This window comes from Pleurodeles waltl, chromosome 3_2, assembly GCF_031143425.1.
Source record: "Pleurodeles waltl isolate 20211129_DDA chromosome 3_2, aPleWal1.hap1.20221129, whole genome shotgun sequence".
NCBI lineage: Eukaryota > Metazoa > Chordata > Amphibia > Caudata > Salamandridae > Pleurodeles > Pleurodeles waltl.
Window position 1 is genome coordinate 156,931,203 of NC_090441.1, and position 26,036 is coordinate 156,957,238.

Consider the following 26,036-nt stretch of genomic DNA (forward strand, 5'->3'; position numbering starts at 1 on the left):
CATGCTACACAAGCCGTTCAAACAAGTATGACCTTCTGGAGGGCATTGCCTTTGTCGCTGGCAGGCAGAGTGGCACTTCTCAAGATGATAGTTTTGCCAAGGCTGTTGTGCTACTTTACACTGCTCCTGGTGTGGATACCCAGGTCAAATGTTCAAGAGTTAGACTCCCTGGACACATCATTCCTATGGGGTAAGTGCCTTTGGCTAAATTACAAAGACAGTCGGATGGTGGATTGGCAGTTCCTGACTTCGAATTTTATTATCTCGCTGCGCAGCTCCAGTGGTTTACACAATGGGCTGGTGAGTAGACAGACCCCCGGAGCATTAGTGAAATTGTTTACTCAGTTAATGAGACTGACAGAAGTCTTACTATGAATCATTCAGTGCTGGACAAGATATTTGAATAAAATTAGGACAGTTACTTATTCTCCGGATTTTCCTTTAGTATTTCTACGCACTTTGCCACATAGGGGTAACTGGGAACGGTTACATTTCTGGATAACAGCCGGAATGTCTACAGTTGGGACCACCATTGGAGGGCAGGGTTTGGCTGAACCCAAGGCAGAGGCCAGCATGTTTCAGTCTCATCGGGCATGTTTAAAGCAGTTACAAATGTATATAATACAATAAGGACAGATGTCACCCCCGCACCAGAGTCACTGAGGCTTAAATGGGAAGAGGATTTGGGAGCCCACATACCAGAAAATCTTGGGAAATTATATTGGAAAGAACCCCCAAGGTCTCGAGGAATGCTAGATTCAAATTGGTAAACTTCTTTATTTGCATACAACAAACTTGACTCCAGGGCACATCAATCAACACTTTAATATGACGAGGCAGAGTGCCCAAGATGTGGAACGTTATGGGCAGAATTCAAACACATATTCTGGACTTGCCCACAGCTGGGTACATACTGGGAAGAGGCGACTAAGAAGGTGGCAGACATTATAGATAAAGAAGTGCTTTGCACGTTGGGCCACTGTTTGCTGGGATGGTTCCCGCACTCCTCAAAAGCGAAGGTCACCAGCAGATTCCAGGACCTGGCTTACATTCTGGCTAAAAGGGAAATTACCATGAACAGGAAAAATCCATATGGCCCAAACGTAAATAAGTAGTACAGGGAACTGGAGAAATGGGCGACCTGTGAAAGAGATTCTCTCTTTGGAGAGGTCAAGAGCAGGGGTTGAGACCTCTAAAGATGGCAAGGGCTTGGGGGACTCTAGTGGACGGTTTGAAAGAACTGACCCAAACCACCCCTGATCCGTCACTGGATTGATTCCGCCCTACTGCCCCCTCTGCAATAGCACCGATCCAATATGGACAACGGGATGCACCACTCCACCTACAAAACTTTAACCATAGAGGGCCTCCTGATACAACACATTCCAAGCCTACTCAACCTGACTCGTGGGGCAAGGGAGGGGAGGGAGGTGGACGAAACGGTGCATAAAGGATGTTTAAGTTGTTCTCATTAATAGGGGGCTTCATGGAAAAAGTGCAGACCAACAATTTGATGTGGTATTTATACTGTAATGTTGATTATGAGACATGCCTGCTAATAAAAATAGTTAAAAAAAGGTGGGTCCTGCCTTTAGTATGAGCGGTGTGAGTGATTGCGCTTTAGATGTTCTTTCCTCTTCTAGTGAGGTTCACGTGGAGAATTCCTCTGATCATGGTTCAAACTATCTGCTAGAGTTAGCCCTCCCTCATGGAAGGTTCTTCGGATATTTTAATATATTTAATTGTAACCTACATCCTAACTTAATATCCTGTAACGTATGTTTTAAGGGTGGGGGTAGACGTTATTTGTTGTTGTAACATTGTTCACTGCATCACCCCTGCCACAGGTCTCTTTGGCACCTTCCCCTCCAAAGGTTGTGAGATGATTCTAAAGGTGGCACTTGGGAATGACAGCTGTTTCAGTTGATGAATGAGGCTCCTCCCACCTAGACTATTTTCACTAAACCTTACTTGCCTGATGGTCTTTGTCATCATTACACAGATAGCAAGAAACAGTTAAGATAGTGAAAGTAAAAAAAGAAAATACATTTTTATTAGTTTAAAAAGGCATACATACTTTTTGGTGACTAGCACCACGGGTAGAAGCAGCATTAGTAAATCCCTGCACAGCCTCCAATGGGCTGCCTCAGGGCTCATGGACCTACTGCCTGGTGAGACGAGTTGTTTAAGTGGTAACACTTAAGAAGAACCAATCAGACCAGAAGCACTGGTCCCACCATCAGTTCTACATATTACTATATGAACCGTTGTCAAAGTACGCACAGGACCGCTAGTAGAAGTACAACTAGTACTGAAACGGCCAGGGAGAGGGAGAATCCAGTTTACCATATACATATGTCTGTGAAGGGCTAAGGCCTGCGTTGCAAGTGTCCGCCCATGGTGCTAGGGGACAAAAATACAAAACAAAGGATTTACTAGTGATGGAGATCTGATAGCAATACTTTGTCGGGGAGTAGGGGCGTTGAGTATCAGGTCTGATATTCCATGGTGTGGGGATAGTATAAGCTTGTAAAATGGGTTAAAAGAAAGGGGAGTCTAACTTTGCACTTTTGGTGCTGCAATGGATCTGTAGATTCATTCCTTTTCTGAGGACACTTCCTCCCTTCTGGGATTATCAGCAGTTCATTAAATGGAGTCCAGCTCAAGAAATAGGCTTATATAAAAGTTAACATTAACCAGAAGGTACCACGGAGCACACAGCCTGTAGGGCTTGGACCACTCTTGGAAACATTATACAACTTTTCAGGATAGTTACTCTAATTCTGTACATCAGCTTCACATTCAAACTTAATGACTTGAAGGGGAGGGGGGGAGTGGATTTTCTCCACCAAAGCCAATATTCATAAATGAAAACAGTACTTAGATATAGATTAAATAGGAATAAACATTGATAATGCAAAGGAAGTGCAAAAACACTTATTTTGTTGCTAGGAAAAAGTGAAAAAATAAAAATCTTACGACATGGCTGGAAATCCTTTCCACATATCAGCTACAATGTTAACAATTGCCCCTCCATGGTCCTTCATCCAAGCATTGTACACTGTAAAAAGATTTACAAAGTTACGTCAGTTTTCCCTGTCAAGAAAGCAGTACACATTTTTCTAATCTTAAATAGGAAGAAGAGGGAACAAAAGGTGCTTTGGTTGAGAAGAGAGATAGCTAGGAGATCAGATGAATGAATTAAGGAAAAATCTGATGCTATCAAAGCGACGCCCTGGAAGAAACAAAGGTGGCAGTGGAGAATGCAAAATGCTCCCCCCAACCCAAATCTCCTTTCTCCAGCCCCAGAAGTCAAATTGTTGAAAAGGCACAAATGCCCACATGGGGCAAACAACCCAGAAGACAGAGGGGTTAAAGACAACTTTACAAGGGTATTACACTAGTAAATAAGGGATTACCATTTTCACATGCTCAGTAAAAAGTATTCCCAGTTCCCACTTGGCCATCCAACAAGCAAAGCAACTGTACTTGATTAGGTAAATACTGCCAGTCCTTTCCACTTGGGTAGTAACCTTAACATCCAAATGGAGAGCTGCGTTGTTGCTCTCCAGTCTCCGATTTAGCCCGCTGTTTTCGTACTTGTAGCAATCTTCCACACTAAACAGGATGTAATTCATTGAAGCTCCACATGCCATACAAGTAGGGATTTGCCAGTCACTTCATGTTGATAGCCCCTTCTGTGGTGCAGGAAGAATTCATGCATTCTTTCTGTTTTTTATTGAAGTTATGGCACTGCGAGGTGTCAAATGTCAACTTGGGAGTGATTTCGCTATTTGCCCGTTTTACTATTGAAGTTACCGCAAATGACAAAGAAGTGGATTGGCTCGCCTGCGACAGCGAGGGTGCTGCATGCACTCACTTTTGTGAATAGTGTATACAACAAGGGGCTTGCCGCCTGCCCACTGCTTAGCAATCGCTGGCTTCATTGTCACTCTTATTTGCTGCCTTCTAATTGGCCACAGCATGCTGGCCTCACTTTCTCTTCTTTCAGCTAGAGCATGGACAAAGTAGTGATTGCTTCAGTGTGATTGCCATCCTTCCGCTGATCGGGCTGTGATTGAGGCACTACTTTTATTTTCTCTTCTTTCTGGATGCCCTTATTGAATCTCTTGCCATTTTTAGCTATGCCACAAGCACATCAAAGTGGCCTTTTTCTGTTTTGAAATAAATGTTTATTGTGACAACATATGTTATCTGCTTCCAAATGTATTCTCACTAAGACATGGACACGGGCACAACTGCTTTCTTTACGTGATATGATTTTTTTTTTTTTTTTTTTACAAATGTCATTTATTTTTCAAGCATGGGGAGATTATCTGATATGCTCAGAATAACAAGGATGGTGTGCCAAGACTTAACAAGCTTTGGCAAAGCCAATAAGTCCTCCCTTAAGACTGCTGCACCCAGCGCTAATACACATGAAAAAAATAAAGCATTAGCACTGGCTGAGTTATAGCACTTTTCAGAATTAGTTTTAGCCACACTGCAAAGTATCTGCCCTGCTGTACAGCATGGCTACACCACATTGCCAATATAGCTCTCATAGGTGCAACCTATTGGCTTTACCAAATGCTTGTTTATTTTTTTTCATTGCTACCCCATAGGCCTCTAGCAGTTTAATGCATCCAGGGGCGGCTCCTCCACTATGGTGGCGGAGCTTCGCATTGCTGCTGAAAGCAGAAAAATAAAGGGATAATAAAATACTTTTACAACCCCTTTATTTTTCTGCCTTCGTAGGGTAGGGCGGGGCCAGCCTACTCCACACCAACAAGTGGAGGAGGAAGAGTGGTGCGCTTCTAAGTGTGCATGCCAGTTTGGCCAGCCGTCAGAGGCCTACCAAACTGACATGCACACTTAGAAACTCCTTACCCAACTGCATTTTACAGCCAGGTGGAGACCAAGCACAGTGTCCCACTCCCTCCCAGAGTGGAATTTCTGCACGCTCAGGCCAATCCCAGCACTTCTTTCATGCTGTGTAACAGCATGAGAGAAGCGTCAGAATTGGTTGGGGAGGGAAGAAGACGAGAGGCAGCTGAAGCAGAAGATCATGGAGGGGCAGGTAAGTTTATTATTAGTATTTTTTTTTTTACTGCCCACCACCACCCCTTCCTGGCAGCTGCCACGACTTGATGTATCCCTCCTCCTTTTTTTGTTGGGCGTATACATTTATTATCCCCTGGATGGCACTGTTGAGCAGAGTACAATTGCACATTTGAAGGTTATTATAAGCTGACAACTTGCACTGTGTTTAGTCTTTTAAAAAAGTAAATAAGGTCATAGTTTATTGCCCTCCTTGGAGTGGGTGAGTAAGTGTTGTCCCTATGAAAACAGCTTTTGTTAACTGTGAGCAGGAAGCGAGTAGTTTTGTTTCTATGTCCTTTGTTTCCTTAAGCAAGGATATCTGTGTCACTCGTTCTGTTTGGCTGTCTGGATGAACTGTGTAAACACTACTGTTTTATTTACCTCTTGTGTTGGCAGCAAGCAGACAAATAATATAACAGCCTTTTGTCAGTTCTTTTATGACTTGTTTCAGTAAAGCTTTTATGTTAGTACGTTAATGTTGTGTCATTGCCCATGATAGTGAATAGTGGAACAGATTATTTCCTTCCTTAGAGAATACTTTTCATGATATATTTTTATGTCCGAGATACTTCCTCACCATAGGTGTAATTTTACGTGATTTTTTTCATACCTGAAATGACATGGAAATTTACATCCTTCATGATTTTACACCCGATATTTTCCCCTTAAAAGTTTATATCCTTGGTATTTTTATAACATTTGCATTGTTTACATCCATGGAAACGCACATCCCTTCGGTTTGATTTTTACTCCTTGAAACTTACAAAATCCATATTTTTTAAACCCTTTATTGTTCTTCATTCAAAATGCATATGGTTACATCCTTTTTAGGTTGAGCATAGCAGCGCGCAAGCTCTGCTCTTCTCAACATTTTGTAATCTATTCCGTGGGCTTTAACCACGCACATCTCACGCCCTTCACTTTCATTCATTCCTGGGCCAGCCTTCCAAAAATCCCTTGAGGTTGTTTGTCTAGCCTTGAGGCTGTTTTGTTATCGCCTTGGAACCTGACTGTGTTACATGGATTATTGCACGCTCTGCCATGTACCTTAGTGTGACCCACTATTGTTTTCTCTGACCTTGCACTTCACACTCATGGCGATATGTCCTTTCTCTACTTATTTTTGGACATCTTGCTGTTTCTTTACAATGTCTGCAGGGTCTTTTTTATTTTTGCAGGTTTATGTAGTGCAAACTTGACAAGAAGGTATTGAAGGGCTTTATTTATAATTTTTTGCAGTTTCATACAGAGCAAACTCGATACAGAGGCTTTACATGAGCACCTGTTACAGTACACAAGAACAAGCAGAGTGAAGCAGAGACCAGCAGGATTGTGGTACTTTCTATGCAAAGACGTTCTAGACTTACCATGGTCTCTTGCATCAGGGACTACCTTGTACCCTGTTGCATAAACAAGTGACTGACTTCATATCAACCTTCTGTTATACTTTGTCATATAGAGACACACGCATTAGTATTTTTCCAAATCAGAACTAGCTTACCCAATTAGCCTTGAAAAAGTCACCTGTTGTGACAAAACGGGTTGGCTGTGATTGCGGAACGATGCTCATCTTATTACTATGATGTCCATGTCTACAAATAAAAGAAACCTACTACAACCAAACTCATCTGGTTGACTTGTTGATTAAAAACTATTTTAGAGTGCTGCGGTATCTTTGAATATTATATACATGGTGTTTCTCTGAAAACTATACTATGTTTTTGGGTAGTGGAGCATACCTCATTGCATAGCACTCTGTTCTACCCTACTTTTGAACAACCATCAACACAAACTATCATTGACTATACTCGCGCTTGGGAGGTGCACCCCATTATACCACCACTCCCCATATCTTTTTTAGTATTAAACAAGAACACATTCATTTTTGGTATCAAGGGGAGATTAAATGATTGGCCCAGAATCAGTTGAGCCAGCTCCAAGACTCGAACTGTGTTTCCCAGCTCCAAAGTCAGCAGCTCTGGCCCATACGCCACATCCTCTCCCCTATGGTTCTTTGTCTGGTGCATGTTGGGGCAGTCTGGGATTAACTACTTTTTTTTTTTTTTTTTTACTTATTTTTTTATCTAGCCCTTTGTAAATCAGGGTCTGTCATTTCATAGTGCTGCAAACCAGATGCCATTATTAACAAAATGTATATAATTTATTTGCATCGACCTTGCAGAGATGAAGAGGTGAGAAAGCTATGTCAGGATTGTAATCTGTGAAATTCTCATTCTGTCAAGACCTCTGCAGTGTGTGAATTAGCCAACTGACTTGAGTAGAGCTTAACACTAGCCGATAGCACGTGCTCTTGATAACCTACGGAGGGTCACCAACCAAGCACATAGGTTAGTTCTAAGCAACAAGATGGCAAAAGACGTTGTAATCGAAATGGTGGAAAAGGAGTCATCACGCCAGACCCAAGCACTTCCTGGCCTCACGCTTGATAGCAAAAAACAAGGATGTAAATTGTGCCTCTTCAAATAGAGTTCAGTTAGTGCAAACTCAATACAAAAGTATTACAGTGCTTTACATGAGCACCGGTTAGATTATACAAGAACACATTCATTTTTGGTAGTGGGGGGAGTTTAAGTGATTTGCCCAGAATCACATGATGCCGAGCCAGCACATGTCATTTAACACACATTATTGAGGTCGGAGCAAAGATTTCTCCTTATTAGTACAGGTTAAACAAATGACCACAAGAGTCTGCAACTAAAAAGTGACCAGATGCCCTCTGCAAAGGATCTGCCTCTCTGAGAATATGCCAGAGTCACAGAACTGCATCATTCCAGTGGCCCTTCCTCTTACTAACATGCACCAGGAGGAGACACTGTATGCTTAATGTGGGCTGCATAAATAATCGTTATAATTTTGTTATTGCATTAATAGAGTGATGGGGTTATGAAGAGGAATGCACCTTTACGATAGCACCACATATACATGATGCAGTCTAGGTTTCCAACACAGGAGTTAATATTTTCTCTAAAGTAAATCAGGATTCCTAGTTATGACTTGAGGCACTGAGAATTTGTGAATGGCACATCATCTATTTATGCTTCACAGACTTGGACACATCCGCTCTCAGCATCACCACAATATTGATCTGTTTCAGAGCGGCGGTTCACGGCATCTTCAATAAACACATACATTCCTGTCACATGACCAGACTATTCTGGACATCTTCTTTGACTTTAAGAGAGGTCAAAGCAGAGTCACAGCCTGAGGGGGACAGGACTGTCTTAGCTTATTCTCATTGTGTGTTCTCAGACTACACACTACACACCAGGAGTACACTAATGCTGTATGCTTTATATTTATCAAGGTTCCTTCAGAGAGTATATCGTCTAACCAAGCCATGTGGTGTAAGGAAGGTGCCTTACGGAGTCACCATGTGGTTAGGTGGAATTATTGCCAATTTACCTTAAAATCCTATATGGGGACTGCACCACTGGCACAGTTCTATTTTGCCTGAGGAGCTGAAAACTTCACAGCTCCCTGGCCCAGCTGTTCCAACAAAACGTCCATTGAATGGCTGGGCCAAATTAATTCTTGCATGGTTTGTCCCAACCTGCAATGGCACAGACAAGCTAAAAATGATTGCTCAGAATGTACCTCACCATGTCTCAGAATATTGTAATCAATATTACATTTCACACACAGCTGCTTGCCTGCTGGAAAAGGTCTGTGTGATTTCTCATTTATGGGTATGCCACACAACCAAACCTGTCAAAACCGGAAAGGGGACCAAGTATTGGCGTGATATAACAAAAGGCACCACCCCTGTGGTATCCAGTGAAGTGGACAGTGGCCACCCTGGCTGGATGAATGTCCACATCCTGGTCTGCAGGTATATGTTGAATGCAAATCTTTTCCCAGCACCTAATTCAGCACCATGAGGTTTACTTGTCAAACGATTTCCCGGGAAGCAGGAAGTTCGGCTACTGTGCCCCACAGAACTCATTGCCCAATTCACACTTATTTGCATGTATAGGTTCAACTTGTCTAAATGGCTTGATTTACAAAAGTGGAATATGAATTTAAGCTTATAACTGAATGTACGCACACATAATATAACACCTCTATTACATAACATTAGGTTGGAGTAAATCTGCTCCTATGGGTGTGGAGTGTGCATTCCACAGTGGGGATGCCATAGAGAGTTTGTGCACATTGACAAATGTATGAATTGTTAACTACTCACAAACAATCTCAGCCTGAAAACGTTTAGAGACTTACTGTTGTTACAGACATGAATAAATCATTTCTCAGTAACAGAATGAGGTAAAACATTCGTAAAATATGTGGAGTTGTAGGAGATGTGGCTTCTCAACCAGGAAAAAAAATGTCCCTTTTGAAAATGCAGGAAAAAGTTAGAAAAGGTAAATGTCTTAGTCATACGAAACTGTTTTCTATGGGCAGTTATGTATGTGAAGCTGCTTACAATTGTGAGTACTTTCCGAAAAGTTGTAATCATTGCAGGCTTCCAGGATAACTTATGGAATTCTTAAAAAATTTAAAAATTCAAATGGAACATCTCTCCCTTAATGTATGAGTAAACGTAAGACTGTAGGTTTTCTTAGTGAATGTGGCCCCTTATGTCTGGAGAAAAAATAAAAGCATAACTGGAGGAGCCATGACTCCAGGCCAGGTGGCAGCCCAATGCCTCCTCCTCCCTGTGCATATTTATGTTGCTGTTGAACTTCTGTAATTCTAACTTGCCATTTAAACTGAAGCCGGTGATGCGTGGTCAGACGGTCTTCATTTGCTTCTGCACACAGAGGTTTGGTCTAATGTGCATGTATTTGCATTCAGAAACAGTCACCTGCGGCTCGGGCTCCAAAGCCAAGGCTGCTTCAATACCATCTTCAGGCTGGGTAACTTTTCACTTCATAATTAATATGGCCCTAAAGTACTTTCTATTCAAATATTTTGAACACTGGATTTTTCTACTTGCTGGAAATACTTGTGTTGGGCCTCTGTCATGATTCTACTTGCTCATGCATACACATTGAAGGGCTGGGAAGGCAGTATCCATGCCAGGCTTACAGGGTAACCACTGTGTAAATAAGTTCCATACAAATTGTTTTTGGGTATTTTATCTTATGTGGGTATCAAGAAACTCTGACATGGTTCTGAAACTACTTTGGATTCCTAAGAAAAACATACATTTGAATCCTTTCCATCTCTCGAAAAAATACTAATGAAACAGTCCTGTAGAAGCCTCACTGAGCACCACCGGTCTAGGCGAAAAAACAAACCCACTCTGAGTGGTCCAGATGGCAAGGCCAAGACTTCAAATTTTGAGTAGCCACCCCAACAGAGATAATTCTCACTTCAAAACCATCAGCCAGTGCACAAATGCATGCACCAAAAAGGCACCATCAAGGCCCAGGAGATTCAGGTACATGTATCTGTTCTACAGAGTCCAGTCCTGAGCAGAGGGCTGTCATACTATTAACCCAAGGCAGGGCTTTAAATGAATACAGAGTACCAGCCCTTCCGTATTTCCATTTAAAACACTGACCCAAAGATCACAGATGTCACACCGCTGGAACCTATCATGGAGGCTACCACTGAAGCTCTTTTGACCAATCTACACACATTTGAAGCCTCCTGTTCAGTTAAGCTCTTCTGTTATTCTCACTGCATATAGTCAATGTTTTTAAGAAGTTAGGCTGGTATTGCCAATGTAGGGGAACAATTCATTTAAAGGTTTAAAACACAGAAATATATGCCTGCCCCTGTTTCTTCGCTCCCAACTGTGTTGGCCCCCTCATTCTCCGGGTTAAATGCCACAAAGGTGCATCTTTGTGGCTTATTTGGTGCAGTAAAGTTTTAGGTAAACACACTAGAAAGGGTTGCATCTCTAGGGTATCACAGTCAGTCTGTAGGAATGAGGCAAAAACACTCCCAAGATGGCAGCCTTGTTGTGTCCTCTCTTCTGCAGCGACAGGCCTGGGAGGGTTGTTGTGTCACTTGGCACACATTCACTACACTCCAAACCAAAACACATAGGTAAAAGACATTGTTATTTACACCGCCATTAGCTCTAGCTCTCACAAATGCAAGACCTAATGCATTGCAAATGCTTGTTTTCATATCATTGGCTCCTGAAAGCCGACGCTCAATGCTTCTACTCTAGTGGTTATAGGGGCTGCCCTACTATTGTCATGAATAGAATAAAACAAGGGAGGAGAAAGCAAGAGTGCAGAAGGGAGACATGAGGGGTTCAAAGACACTTTGAATAACATCAAGGGTGTAAGTAAAAATGAGCAGACTGGTGGATCTGTTTCTGACATCAAACACTTGGGAGATGAGAGTCTAGCAGATTGATAGCATTCCATAATGCTTTAATGCTGTTTGCAGCTACAGATAATAAAATTATAGATATAAAAACACTAGAAAAACAAAGGTTACAGGGACATTATAGTTAGGTTGAGATGTTAAATGCACAAAACCATAGAAATGCAGCTGTTAAAGATAGTGTCATTTCAGGTAACTACGACTCGTGCCCTCGCCAGGCATAGCTTTCTCAGCTATAAGTTTTACCGCAGATGTTAGTGATATTATCAATTATGTCATTGATGCCATGGGTGATTTAACATCTGAGGGAATTAGCAGTGCATGACAGGGGCGTGAGTGTAGTGAAAATAGGTAGGTTTGACCACTGACTGTGTTTTACCACTGTGCATATTAGTTGTTCAATGTTTACCAGCTGCAGATTACATTTTGTATTCAGTTTAGCTGCCTATTGGCTTTATTGTGGCGTTAGACATTACATTTTGTATTCAGTTTAGCTGACTATTGGCTTTATAGTGGCATTAGACATTGCAGATGAGCTGTGTTTTTCCACATGGTAAACTAAGCTTGTGTATTTCGGATTTTCTCTTAACGAACACAACAGCATGATAAGGAAGCGCATATATTTATTTTTTTCTTCAGTGCAGGGGCCAAGTTGGCCTTGGAAGAGGGAGCCTTGAAATCTTGTCAATTTTCAACGTTTTTTCTTCCAACTCTGCCAGCATGTTTTGAATATTTACATCTGAGAGGGAAGGGCCTTTCAGAAGGCTTTTTCCGTGATTGTTTAAGCTATAAAAGGTGGCCCTAGTCAGTAGTGAGGGGAATTTCCGAGACCTCAGTCAGGATTGGACTTCAAATGCCTGACATTTTCCTGTGAGGGTGGAAATCTCTTTCTCACAGTTGAACAGGGGTCATCAACTTGCTGGCATGAGAAAGATGAAGAGCCTTGGCAGACCCTACAGTGATGAATTTTGACTTTATCCTTTGTTTTGAATTTATGCTATAATATAATCACATATATTTGCTGTGTACATTGCAGTTGAGAATCACTTTGATATATTTTCCTTTAATTGCTGTGACTATTTTTAAACGCGTGCCTTTGACCTATTAATCCCTTTTTAGGAACCTCGTGGCGGAATAATAAATGTCTTCTTTAAGTGCATTCCAGAGATTTTTGTCGGCTCGGTCATTAGTGAAAGCAAAACAGTGAGTTATAGTTACCTCAGGGCACAAGTTATAGTTACTTGAAATAACTCTATAACAGCTGATTTTCTATGTTTTTGTGCGTGTAAAATCTGAACCTAAGCATAACATTTGTGTAATCTTTGAGATTTTCAGTGAATATCTAGGGTTTAACATTAAACAAAATGCCCATCACAATGCACATAGGTGGTGGATTGGATGGAGGGACTGGCCTGGCATTGTGCTGCCCTCATCCCCACCCCTCCAAGATTGCAGCTTCTGCCCCCACCCCACATCCTCCCTTGCCATCCATTGCTAAAGTCCATGCCTCTACTCCCTCATTACAGTCCTGTGTGGCCGTTATTCTGCCATTACCCTGAACGGGTAGCTTGCTACCCATCCTACCTCCTTCCTACCCTTTGCTGTCTGAGTCCAGACACCAGCCCCCTCCCTCCTCCCCTGCATGGTCCGATGGGCTGCTACTGCCCACCATTTAGCTTGATATCCCTGTCCACTCCTCCTGCCCTCCGTTGCCCAATTCTGTGCCCCATCACGCTTAGCCTCTATGCTTTGCTTGCTTCCCCTACCATCCTTCCCCCTGCCTTCCATGTGCTAACCTCTGCTCCTTCCTTTTTGCCCACCATGCTCCAGTTCTATGGACTTGCCACTACCCCTATCTACTTTGAGTGTTCTGTTGAGCTGCCACTGCCCCTTCCACCTGATGGCTGCCCCCTATCACTGCCACCTCCATCCTGCCTGTCCGAGTTTCATTCCCCATCTCCTCCCTCCTGTCCTCCATGGTCCATTTTGCTGCCACTTCATTCTGCCCTCCATACTGTGTTGTGCTGCAACTGCTACTCCTGCCTGCCCTGCATGGTCTTTTGTGAAGCCCCTTCCTCTGCCTTGTCATGTCATGCCTGTGTCCAGACCATAACTCCCCTCCTCCACCGCCCCTCCACCTTCCCCCTTCTGTCTTCCATGGTCCTTTGTGCATGCCTCTCCCCTCTTGCACACTATGGTCGCTGTGCTACCATTAACCCTCCACCTGCCATGCAAGGTCTTCTGTGCTGCCACACACCTTCTACCTGCCCAGTGTGGTCATCTTGCTGCCTCTGACTTTCTTCCACTGCTCCTCCGTTGTCTATGTGTATGTCATTATAGTCTCACGGCTGCCCTCTATGGTGTGTGGTGCTCTCAGTGTCCATCCCACCTGCCCTCCATGGCCAGCTTGCTGCTCCTGCCCTGCCCTCTGCGTTCCATGTGCAGGCTCCTATCCCCCACTCTCCTGCCATTGTCATGTTCCCGCACCCGCCCTCCTGCCCTTCATGGTCCATTAAGCTGCACCTGTCTGTTCGGCATGGTCAGCTTGCTGCCCTTGCCTCTTTCACCTCTGCTCTTTTGTTCATGTGCATGGCCCAGTCCCCTCCCTACTGCTTTCAGTGGTCCGTTCTGCTGCACTATTGTCCCGCTTGCCCTGTGTGGTGTATTGTGCTGCTGCACCCCTAGACGCATGCCCTGTAAGGTCAGTTTGTTGGCCCTGCCCATCTTCCTACTGTCCTCTGTTATCCAAGTCCATGTGCCTAACCTATTCCTCCGGATCTCCATGATCCAATGTACCATACTTGTCAACATTTTAAACTTGATAAGAGGGAGATTTTGAAGAAATAGAAAAACCCTGGGGAACTGATTTCCCCCATTGACTTACATTGAAAAAGAGGAGAATTTAGGCAGGAGAAAGACAAAATAAAGCCCTTTTGAGCTTCAAACCATTTCCTGTCTGAATCTGGTCTCTTGGCATGTATGTTGTACTGCCACTGCCTCTCCCTACTGCCCTTAATGGTCTGTTATATTGCCACAGCCTCTCTTGCATGGCAGGTTTGTTGCCCCTCCCCCGATCCCTTGGGCAGCCACTGACCATCCCCACCTGCCCAGCATGATCAATTAGTTGCTTTTCTATCCTCCTCCCTGCCCTCAATTAACCAAGTCAGTGCCTCTGACTTCTGCCTCCCCGCATTATTCTAATGAACAACTATATTGCTAACATTTGTTACAAAAGTGTGGAACGCCTGTAAGTGCTATATAAAACTGCAAAAAAAAAAAAAAAAAATCTAAATCACAATTAAGTCTTTTGCACAACTTTGTCATCAGGCTGTACTTGGGCCACATTTGAGTGATAACTGTGCTACTTTTGGGCTTTTTTTCCCCTCTCAGCTGGCCACCATGGGAGACTTATAAAAGATGTTCTACCTTACACATCAAACATTTTCATTTCTAATAAGGACACGGTGGCGAGGATTATGCTCCTCGTTCTTTGCCGTTTATTAAAATTCCAAATACAGCAACCAATAAATACATTCCCCACAATCTTACAAGTGAAATAACAGTAGCACCAATCATGGCACACAATATAGTATATAAACATCATCGCGCAAAAACAATATATTCTTTCTTTGGCCCATGGCTGAGCAACTCCAATCGCTGTTTGTTGCACAACAGGAACTTTTAGACAGTATTCCACTCGACAGGGCCACGACTGGGATAGGAACAGGGTATGGAACTGGGATAAGAATGAAGCTTGCTTCATTTACCTGTTCTTCTGATCAGAATCGGGAAATGAGAAGGAAAATAATCGTAATACCCTGATATGATAGATTCAAGTCATTCCAAAACATCCTGGCTAGTTACTGGGAGGGAAAATATGATGTTCATACAATATTTTGTCATGGACAGAATTCAATGTATAAGAATCATCGGACAAATTATAAACTGGTGGGATAACCCTCGCCGCCATGTCCTTAATAGAATGGAAGCTGTTGTAGAACAATGGAAGCTACATCTAAAATTGGTTTATAATAGAAGGTCTTGTAAGTAGAATCTGCAGACCAATCATCTGCTCTAATTATATGAGACTCCAAGCTGAAGGATTTCAAAGCCATAGCACCTCACACCGAATGGGCTCCAAACACTGAAGTATCAATACCTGCTTCCGCCAGAATCCAGTATACTCAGCGGGCCAAGAGGTCCGATGACACTGGGTGGAAAGGTTTCTGGAGAGAGATCCGAAACTAGCCTCCATTAGATTGACGTAGTTCCCTAGTACGATTTTCATATTCCTTCAAACAATGAACAATGCATAGCTTAGGAGTTAGAGGAAAACTAGAATACATCACTTGTCAGGAAAGTGTCTTTGTTCTTAAGGAAATCGAGAAGGTAACTCGCGAGAAGGCCCTCGGGAAAATATACTCTTCCCACAATATCTAAGGCATGAACGTCGAAGACATAGGAGTACAGTCAGCTTTGCAAACAACTATTTCCTGGACAAATCCAAATTGGCAGGCCATCTCTAGAGGAACTTTAGGATGATAATGACACCCCACAAATGGGAATACTTAGGCAGTGGAGGATTGGCAAGAGAATGCCTTTCATAACCCTACTAACCAGAAGATGCTCTCCTACCCGGTTTCCTATCCATTAAAATATGACCTACTGATATTGCAGACCTATAGTTGTTGATAGGAAAGTGACCTAAGCTCCCCGAACCCCCCCAACACCAATGCCCACCCCCACCTGGTTCCACCAAACCATATTCACCAGGCAGAGGAGTAGCATTTATGAGTGAAGTCAGCCCAGGAAATGAATATAAACTTGAGATTGCTCTGAAGGGTGTGACACAAACCAGCATTCCCTGAGCTTGCCACAAGGGAATGATCCGAATCAGTTCTGCACTCTGGAATAGGACTTAAGAGGCCACTCCTGAAATCATTAGAAATGGAGAGAATGTATAACAAAGTGGACCTTTACATTGCTGAAGGAAGACCGAGGGACTTGTCCTCCATGGGAAAAACAAAATAGGTCAGTAGATGAGATGGACGTGATGCGAACAGGTCTATGTGGCACTAGCCCCATCGAAACTGAAGGGCCAGGACTATTGACTGATGGAGCCTCCACTCGCTAGGGTCTAGATATCTTGAGTTCCAATTGGATACAGCACTAAGTTGACCTGGAAGATACTCTACCTTAATTGATATGCAGCTCTGGAGACAGTAGTGCCAGAAGGTGTTCGCTATTTCCGCCAGAATACTTCATCCCTCCAAGCTTGTTTACATAGCGGATGCTCTATGCTGTCCATCCGGAGTAGTAAACGACAATGGACCTAGGAGCCAATGTCCTGATTGCAATGGAGCCCACTTACAGCTCCAAGCAGTTTATGTGAAGGTGGACCTCATCTTGTGACCAATGGTCACCAGTTGAGATTGTAGTGCACCAGGCACCCCATCCCCACTTGCTGGCATCCGATTCGATGTACATACAAGAGACCAAAATGCCTCTGCAGTTCCAGGCAGACATGTGGTCTAGCCACCACTGGAGTTTGTTCTAGGTCTCAGGAGTGAGTGCTATGAGTTCAGAGTATGCAAGACCTCGATGTAGATGGTAAATCTTTGAAGCGCTGGAGAGCTCTCTAGTGTATGGGGCTGGGAAGATTGCCTGTATGGAACAGGCCAGAAGGCCTACAATCCTGGCTAAAATTCTCAGAGAAATCCTCTCCTTGCAGAGATTGGAACAATCTTTTTCTGGATTAAGTGTAATTTCTGGGCCGGAACAGATAGGAGAGAAGAAGAGTCTATCTGGAATCTGAGGAATTCCATACAATGAGAGGGAATCAGAGCAGACTTATTCGCATTGATAAGAAAACTACGTTCCTTAAGAAGCTGACTAGTCCACGCTAGGTGCTGAGTGTGGGATTGAATATCCTGGGCCATGATGAGAACGTCATCCAGGTAGACTATCATTCGTACTCCCCTGGAACGAGGGTTCTCCACCACTGGTCGCATGACCTTGGTAAAACACCAAGCGGAGGATGATAGACCAAAAGGGAAGGACTTTGAAATGAAAATATTGGTTGTTCCACATGATTGAAAACATTTCCAGTGAGGGGGGAAATATCGGAATCAAAAGGTAGGCATCCTTTAGGTCAAGGTGAACCAAGGCTGAGCTCTCCACAAGGGAGTGATCTGAATCAGTTCTGCACTCTGGCATTCTTCTCTGAAAATGGCTCTAAAGGCGGTGGATCTCCTCTATTTTCAAACGCTGATATAGAATAAATTCCTTCACATTGATCACCAAATGAGCTATCTCCCTTCGTGTTCACCACCAATACTGTGCTGCAAAACTCAGAGGGGTCTGCCTGACAAGGAGAGATCACGTCTTTGGATCAGAGTTGGTCTATCTCTTGTTGAATAAAGGATTGATCTAGTAGGGAAAAATGGATTGGGTGTGCGGCAAATGATAGGTGAGGGCTCCTGAAAAATTCTATCTTGAACCCAGTTATTGCTTCTAGCACCCAAAGATGGGAGGTCAATAAGGAACAGTTGGTCAGAAGGTGTATGATTCTGCCTCCCAGTGTCATTGAAGAGGGCTGGATCAGGCTTACTGTGAGTGTTGAAGCCAAAGGTGTAGGAGCCCTGGGAGCACAAGCCCCCCTCTGTCGAATCGGTTACCTCCTCCGTGAGCCCTGGCTGGGTAAAACGTATCCCTGTGTTTGGAGATGTACGCTCTGCCTGAGGCAGTGGAACTGGCCTGAGGGCTTTGTGAAAAAGCTTGGCTAAACAGGCACCCTCAGTACCTACCGGCCCTGATAAAAAAAAAGGCATTGGTGGAAAACCTTGTTTAAGGATGTCTGGGCCTTGTCCAGGGCAGTGAAGGTGTGCACAAATTTTCCTAAATCCTTCACCAAGTTGTCATCAAATAGAAGCCCATTGACAAGGGTGCCTGGTTCTGTTAAGGCCAGTTCCAGGTCTACCCTTAACAGGATGGAACATGTCCATATTTTGATGGATATAGCACCATTAGCGTTGCCAAGTAAACATATGGCGTGTTGTGCCCAACCTGCGAGGGAAAGGTATCAGCGTCAAAGGAAGACCCAGTTTCTTGCGCTGAAACAGATATCGTCAGAATTGTACACAATGAACCTGTGAGGTTGAGTAACTTGTCTTGGCAGGATTTCCAGGATCAGTCAATCCCTTTTTGGGGGTCCTTGGAAGACCGCTTGAGAAAAGTGGTAAAATTTGGGTCTAATTCTGGAGTCAGGGTTACTTTGTCCAGGATGTCTGGATGGGGACAGAGAGCAGAGACAATTTCTGACGTCTTTGTCAAAGCTCTTTCTAAGTCTGTTTCGGGCGTAGTTCGAGAATGCAGGTAGGGGTGTCCAGTCAGGGTGTTCCTTATTAACTGTCTGACGATGGGCTGAAGAGCCACCTTTAGGGCTATGTTGACTGACGGGGCGATGGAGGCGTCGAGGGCGTGCCCTATGTCCTCTGCCAGGAGTAAGTCCTCCTGGTCCTGGTAGTATGATTCATTAGGCGCATGTCTGTCTGCCATGTTAGGGTATTTGTAAGGCAGAGCTAGAGCTCTAGGGAGGCATGGGTGGGTCAAATAGGCAGCAAATTATTGCTGAAAGGACTCTTAAATTGTTTGCCCCTCAGGATAAGCCTGTGGTAGCCAGTTGTACAGCCTGGCAGCAGGTGTAGGGGAGACTATGTGCTCTATTGCTTTAAATTCTAGGCGGGAGCCAACTCACTCCTGCCAAGCCGGTTAATGAGTCCGCTGCGCAAAAGGACCACAGCAGGTGAGCCGGACAGAGGACTGCGGTCCTCGCACTGATGTGCTCTTTCTCCCGGCCTCTCAGCACCCCCATTGAGTGCACAAATGCTTAGTGCGGCCAATCGCTAGTGAGTGTGCACAAGCAGTAACACCAATAATCACAGAATAAAACAATAGTGAAAAGTATGTTGCAAAACACATCTCATTGCAAAGCAGCAAAGAAAGAGGACATTTTTTGTGTGATGATGTTTATATACTATGTTATGATGTACCATGTAAGATTGTGGGTAATGTAGTTTTGGAAAAAGGTTTAACTCTTGGCTGTTGTATTTGCAATTTTAATAAACAGCAGAGAAGGAGAAGCATAATCCAAGCCTCCGGTCCAGACATCGAATTTGTTCTGAAGCTCCCCAATTACCTAATTTACTTCAGTATCCTCTGTAGAATATCCTTTCAGTTTTCAACTTCAATTCCATCAAGATGGCATTTAGATGTGTCACCCTTCTGGCATACATCTAGAATGTTAGCACTACAGTTGCTCATTAGAACACTCTAGTAAAGCGGCTGTTCACCAGGAACTAAACTGCCAGTCTGCTGCACGTCAGTATGTTTTAATAAAATAGAAGAGGAAGCTATTTGAGAACTCACTTAAAAAAAAAAGTCCTCATTTTAATTTCTATAGCACTAACCATAATTTCTATGACAAAAGTAACCCCCTCATTTTGTTCCTTTCTCAATTAAGTGTTTTAAGTTTTACTAGTTTGATTCAACCAAGATGGCTTCAGGTGTGCCACACTTCTGGTATAAGTACATGTTTTACTGAGAATGTCAGACTTCATTCTCTTATGGCCGAGAAAGGTAGTGTGAATTTACAGAAAATATGCTCATTTTAGCTTTTGGAGCACCTTCCATAACCTCTATGGGAAAATCATAAGAAAACAGTTTTGTCTCAAACAGGATTCATGAAATCCCAGTAGAAGGATTTCACGGGGTAAAATCACCTTAGAACACACCACAATTCATAAAATCAGTATGGTACCATAAACAAATTATTTATATTGTAACTAAAATCTGTTATCACCCTTTATACATTCTACTTCTTGCAACCCTCAAAACCTGCCATTCATTACAATACATTTCAATGAGAGCTATTGTGTATGTGGGCCCATGATGGCTGCCAGCACTTCCTGGTTGAAGTGCTGACAGCCAATCAGATCTCACCATGAGATCTGTGCTTAAGCTAAGCCCAGATAACTACATTTACAAAGTGTATGCCTTATGGAGAATTTGTCAAGAATAAAACGTAACTGCTCCACGGAAAATGAAATGGAACAAAAATTCACTGAGACGAGACAGAGATTTCTTCAAAGAAAATACAAATATATTAGAGCTGGGGAACTAAAAGCAAGAGCTCGAACCAGAGATAATGTATTGAACAAAACAATGATGACAAAACCTCAGGAAGATACAACTATCAGATTTGTAATGACATACACCAAGGAGAGCCATTTAATCTCGAATATTCTGACGAAATATTGGGACATTATAAGGAAGGACCCAGAGGTGGGAAAGTTGGTTGGGGAAAAGCCTATGGTTGCCTATAAAAAAGTACCATCTCTACAGTCACTTTCAGATCAAAGAACAGTCAAACTGGCTCTCGAGCCAAACAATTGATTTGGTTTGCTGTAAGAAGTGCAAAGCATGCCGCATTGGGATTAACGTGAAGGATTTTGAGGACTCTGGTGGTAACAAGATGACGATCAACAAAAAGATCACATGTAATTCCAATTATGTGGTATGTGTGATTCAATGCACATGTGGTCTGCGTTATGTGGGCAGTACAATTTGTCCTTTAAAAAAACGCATTTTGGAACACAGAGCCGTGCAAAATAAGGATACAAACTATGCTATTGCAAAACACCTTATGACTCATGATGGAGCTAAATGGACAGACATGAGATTTTTTGGTATTGCGAGTGTAGATAGCAATGAAAGGGGAGGCGATAGAGAGTTACAACAGACGTTTGGAGTCACGGTTCATAATACAGCTCAAAACCAAAAGCCCAAGGGGTCTGAACGGGGATGAAGAATTGCATTATCATCTGTAGGTTGAGGATATATAACGCTCTTGCTAACAGTTATTAGATAAGATTACCTTTGGATGTGTGGATAGAGGACATTTATAGATAAATATCAAGGAGAAAATGAGGTAAATTTAGGATGTATATGAGAAAGTATGAAAACAATAATAGATAAGTGCACCAATCTATTAGCAGGTATATATAGGAATCACAGAGGTAATTGCATTAAGTAAGGTTAATAGTTCCAACAGTATAGAAATGGACATAATGATTGTTGTGAATAGTGATATTCTTTGCACATATTAATTTAGAGAATTTGTGTAGCGTTGGGCAGGTTTTGTGGTGGTGGGGAGCTTGGTTTTTAATGCACAAAATGTAATTTATTTTTAATAGACTACATGTCCCACAATGCAGTAATAGGGGTCATAGGAGAGACACTATAAATAGGGGACATGGAGAAAGGACTAATTTACTGTGATCAAGACCAGTAGGTCGAAACGCGTCGGTAGTGAAGGATGGTGATTTAATCTTGACAGCAATAAAAAGAAATAACTTCCTCCTGGAGTGCGGTGGTGAAGTTGCTTGCAACTGTTTGTTTTTGGATTTATGAGAGGAAATGGTCCATTCCTCACACCCGCACCAACATGAAAGAGTGCGCCAGAAGCAGGACCAGTTTGTTTTCTTATATATATTTATTTACAAACAATGCAGAAGTAACTCTCTGTGGTTTTTAAATGTGTTGTAATTCTAGGTGATTATTGGATAAATACAGATTATGAACTATTAAATCCCATCGAGGCTTGGCAACCTTATATTATTTTGGGGTCCTTATTTGTTATGAACATGTTTTGCTGCATTTCCTACCTTGTATGTAAAAATGTCCCACACAAATCTACCTGCTGATGCCAGCAACGTTTAGGCAGAGACTGACCCCGAATTCAGCTAGAAATGGTCTGCACGTGTATCAAAGCCAGAGAGCCTCTCTCCCACAATCAAATTATAGGTTAATATCAATGATCTCTCTTTATGGCTCAAATCAGGATATTTTGGGCCTGATTACAACTTTGGAGGAAGGTGTTAATCCGTCCCAAATGTGACGGATATACCACCAGCCGTATTACGAGTCCATTATATCCTATGGAACTCGTAATACAGCTGGTGGTATATCCGTCACATTTGGAATGGGTTAACACCTCCTCCAAAGTTGTAATCAGGCCCTTTGTTTTTGAGGTGCCTTGAGGGTGCAGTGAGATACGGTGAATTTAAAAATACCAGAAATAAATTCATGTAACAGTTTATGATACAACCGTTTACACCTGCTATTAGATTATTTACTGCATGTGCTGTTAATGGCATGGGCAAGTCGCTGGCTGTAAGTGATGTACCGGACCACTGTTAAACCCATCACTAGCAATGGCTTTTCTGGAGCTTAAGATGACATTCCAATGTTGGGAGTAACAGCTCCTCAGATCCGTCCATACCAGACCCCCCCCCCCAAATAAACAATTACTTAGAGCTCTCAGTATTATGCACGGAGAATTCTGAGCAACATAATATGGAATATTTCAAAACATTTAAATCTATGAAGGACACCTATGCTGAGAACTGCAGTTTCAGGAAAACACCAATAGGTCCTGCCAAGATTTGCTTTGGTTGGTGTTCTCGATCAGTCGCATTAGTGAATCAATGGATCTTGAAGTTTGCAAACCCTATTTGAAGTTATTTTTGAAATAGTTGTTTTATATCTCGGTGCTCACTTCACGTGTTCTTTATAGCTCATCTCAATAGATTATGTAAGACTGGAAAGGATCAGACATAAAAAATGGTTTTACCCATGGGTCAGGGTTTTCTGTACCTGTCAGGCTGCTACTGAGCATGGACGGGGTGGTTAGTGCTTTCTTCAATTCCAAAAGGCTTCAAGCAAAGAGTACTGGGTACACTAAGAGTATCTTCCTCAAGGTTGCTAAAACAATTCTCACCAAGATCCTTCAACAAGGACTTTGCCAGATCTGCAAGAGGTGTGATAATTTGCTTTTGAAGTGGCTTCTTGTTTGTTTGTTCAACAGAAAACATATTGCAGCGGGATCAGAACACTCATGTCCCACTATCTACAGTGTTCCTAGTGTTTGTTAAAGACTTAACACTGCTTTATTATTTTTTCATATGATCGTGACAGATACGACTGTGACAGATGGGCAAGGTGGTGTTGCTACATTCAATTTAAATGTTCCCTTACTCCATTTCTCTGAAATGTCTGTGACCATTGTATCCACACTTGGGGTTCGCAAAATGGCCTGAAATTATTAACTTATGTGAAGTATAAAATCCTCGAACATAACACTATCCATTTCCCACATCTGAAAAAAACTAATTAGCATATTATTAGTAGCTAAAACAAACTTGTCAAATTAATGACTGGAATATTAGTCTAAACTGATATTGCTTCCATACTATAATTTGCAGTGAGTCCTGAAAGCTCATGCTGCTGTTTGTCACTCTCCTTATGGTTTCTGACACATCTCACTATCTTTGTCACTTACTCACGAGTTTGGCACCTGGCCCCTTAGTCTCTGACCCAGTAAATGAGTGTCTTGAGGCAAGGCTGCTTTCTATTGACACTGACCTGACAGATGCATGACATGGGAGTTCAAATCCCAAGGATTCTTTGATAGCTCCAGGCCGTAGACTCAAAACTGGAAGAATGGGAGTAATGAGACAAAAATCAGAAGTTTTCGTATCTAACATAATGGAAGAGTTCGTTGATATGAAAAAGAGCCACCAAAGAGGTTGGCTGACAAATTAGGAGGATTTTTTTTTTTACTTTAATGAAACACTTAGTTACTAGAAGCACAGAGGCAAAAGATCACGATGCCCAAGGAGAACTGATCACATGGCTTGGTTCAACGAGAACTGTAGACAAGTAAAGGAAGAACTCAAGTTCCTGCTCTAATTGGGCACGCACAGAGGACATCAAGGGAGCAAGACAGAGAATCAAAACCGTAACTAAGAGTTATACAGAAGAAGCAATCTAGAACAATTGGGAGTGCCCTGAAAAAGGATGCAAAGGACAAGGACTTTTAAACTTTCTGGAGAAAAATAAGAGAAGGTGCCAGAGTCAATACAGTAGAAGCAAATGTAACACAACTGGATCGAAGTCTTCATAGAAGCTTTCAGTAGAGTAAACTCTGAAAGCAGAGAACCACAGAAGGGAATCCCCTGAATCTTTAAAAAGAATCCAAAGAGATGTAGCACAGGAGGCAAAAAGAAAATACAAGGACACAATCAGTGCATTCACAAAAGGGAATACATACTCCCAGTTCAAATAGGATACCACTTTGGGTCTTCAAATACAAATTGAAACAGTGGTCCCCATTCAGTCAAGTCTTCGCTGAGATATCAGTTCGCTGGGCCTGACCTCTGTCATGGCTAAACAGCACAATTACCACCCTTCTACAACAAGCATCGACAAAGCCAATAAGTCTCACCTCTGTAACATGATTATAAAAGCATGGTTTTCAAAGAGTGAAATAAAACAAATTAAAAATACTGGAGCAGGGGGTGTGCAGTTTAATAAAATACTACGTGTCCATGGGACAGGTTGCTTTTTAACTCTACTTGTCTTGTAAAAATAATCTACATGTCCTTTTGGTGCCATGCGGTGGGGCAACAAATTACGGCAGCAATCTCATTATGTAAGAGCTCTGATAGCCTCTCTGATTATGCCAGGACTAATAGTAGGGCTTAAATACTAGTCATTTCAAGCCCTACTATAGCAATTTCCTTACTTTGACACATTTCCACAGAGCTACATACTGGGACTGGAAGAAGCAGTACACAATATTTGCAAAACTGGAATGCCTTTGACTCTGTGCAAACCTACTAACTTTCAAGTTTTAAAGGCTTTTCACTAGCTCTTCTCTAATATTTTTCCATACTGCGAAAGGTTGGAGATTTACTTTTGATGAGGGCATAAGAGGAAGTTCTTCCAGGGTTGGGACAAAAGTGGTTGAAGGGAAAGTTAACTTGTAAACGTTCAATAGATTTTCGCATGAGTACATGCATATTTGCTCATGCTAAAATACAGTTCACAAATATGTTCTATGAGTATGATTTCCTGGTCTATGTCTGTAAATTCTTCTGAATTAATGAAAGCTGCTAATTCAAAGACATATACTAAGAATTGGGTCACTAATTACGTCTGGCGTTAACCAAGACATTTTGGGCCTGATTCTAACTTTGGAGGACGGTGTTAAACCGTCCCAAAAGTGGCGGATATACCACCGACCGTATTACGAGTCCATTATATCCTATGGAACTCGTAATACGGTAGGTGGTATATCCGCCACTTTTGGGACGGTTTAACACCGTCCTCCAAAGTTAGAATCAGGCCCTTTGTTATTACTAAAATTCTATTTCTCTCTATCTATTGGCTGGCTTTACTGTGAGTGATAGCACTCTGCTCTTCCACGAGGGACATGTTGCCACACAAAAGTAGTTTTGTTCAGTGCAGGAAACTACTGTGGCAATGTGTGCTTTTTGAGACCAAAGCAATGTTTTGCCTTTTGCCAATGTGTGTTACAATGGTGAAGGCCTGGAAGCTCACACAACAATAAAGTGTTACAAAAGTAATGTCAAAACAAGACACATTAACGAAAAAGACTGACAACCAATGTCAGATTGGTTGGCTTTGCCAGTGCTTATTTATTTTCATGTTTCCCATAATCTTGATGAAAATGGTTACACAGTTTCCAATATGAATATTTTTTG

General features: G+C 42.5%; 1 protein-coding gene across 1 annotated transcript in view; it reads right to left on the reverse strand.

Annotated features, from left to right (window-relative positions):
* LOC138286616 (peroxisomal trans-2-enoyl-CoA reductase-like) overlaps window positions 1–26,036 on the reverse strand; it is a 168,671-nt gene that overhangs the window by 86,169 nt on the left and 56,466 nt on the right. Inside the window, exon 4 of the mRNA XM_069227046.1 lies at window positions 2,980–3,061. Coding sequence (XP_069083147.1) covers window positions 2,980–3,061 — 82 coding nt within the window. The remainder of the gene's footprint in view (window positions 1–2,979; window positions 3,062–26,036) is intronic.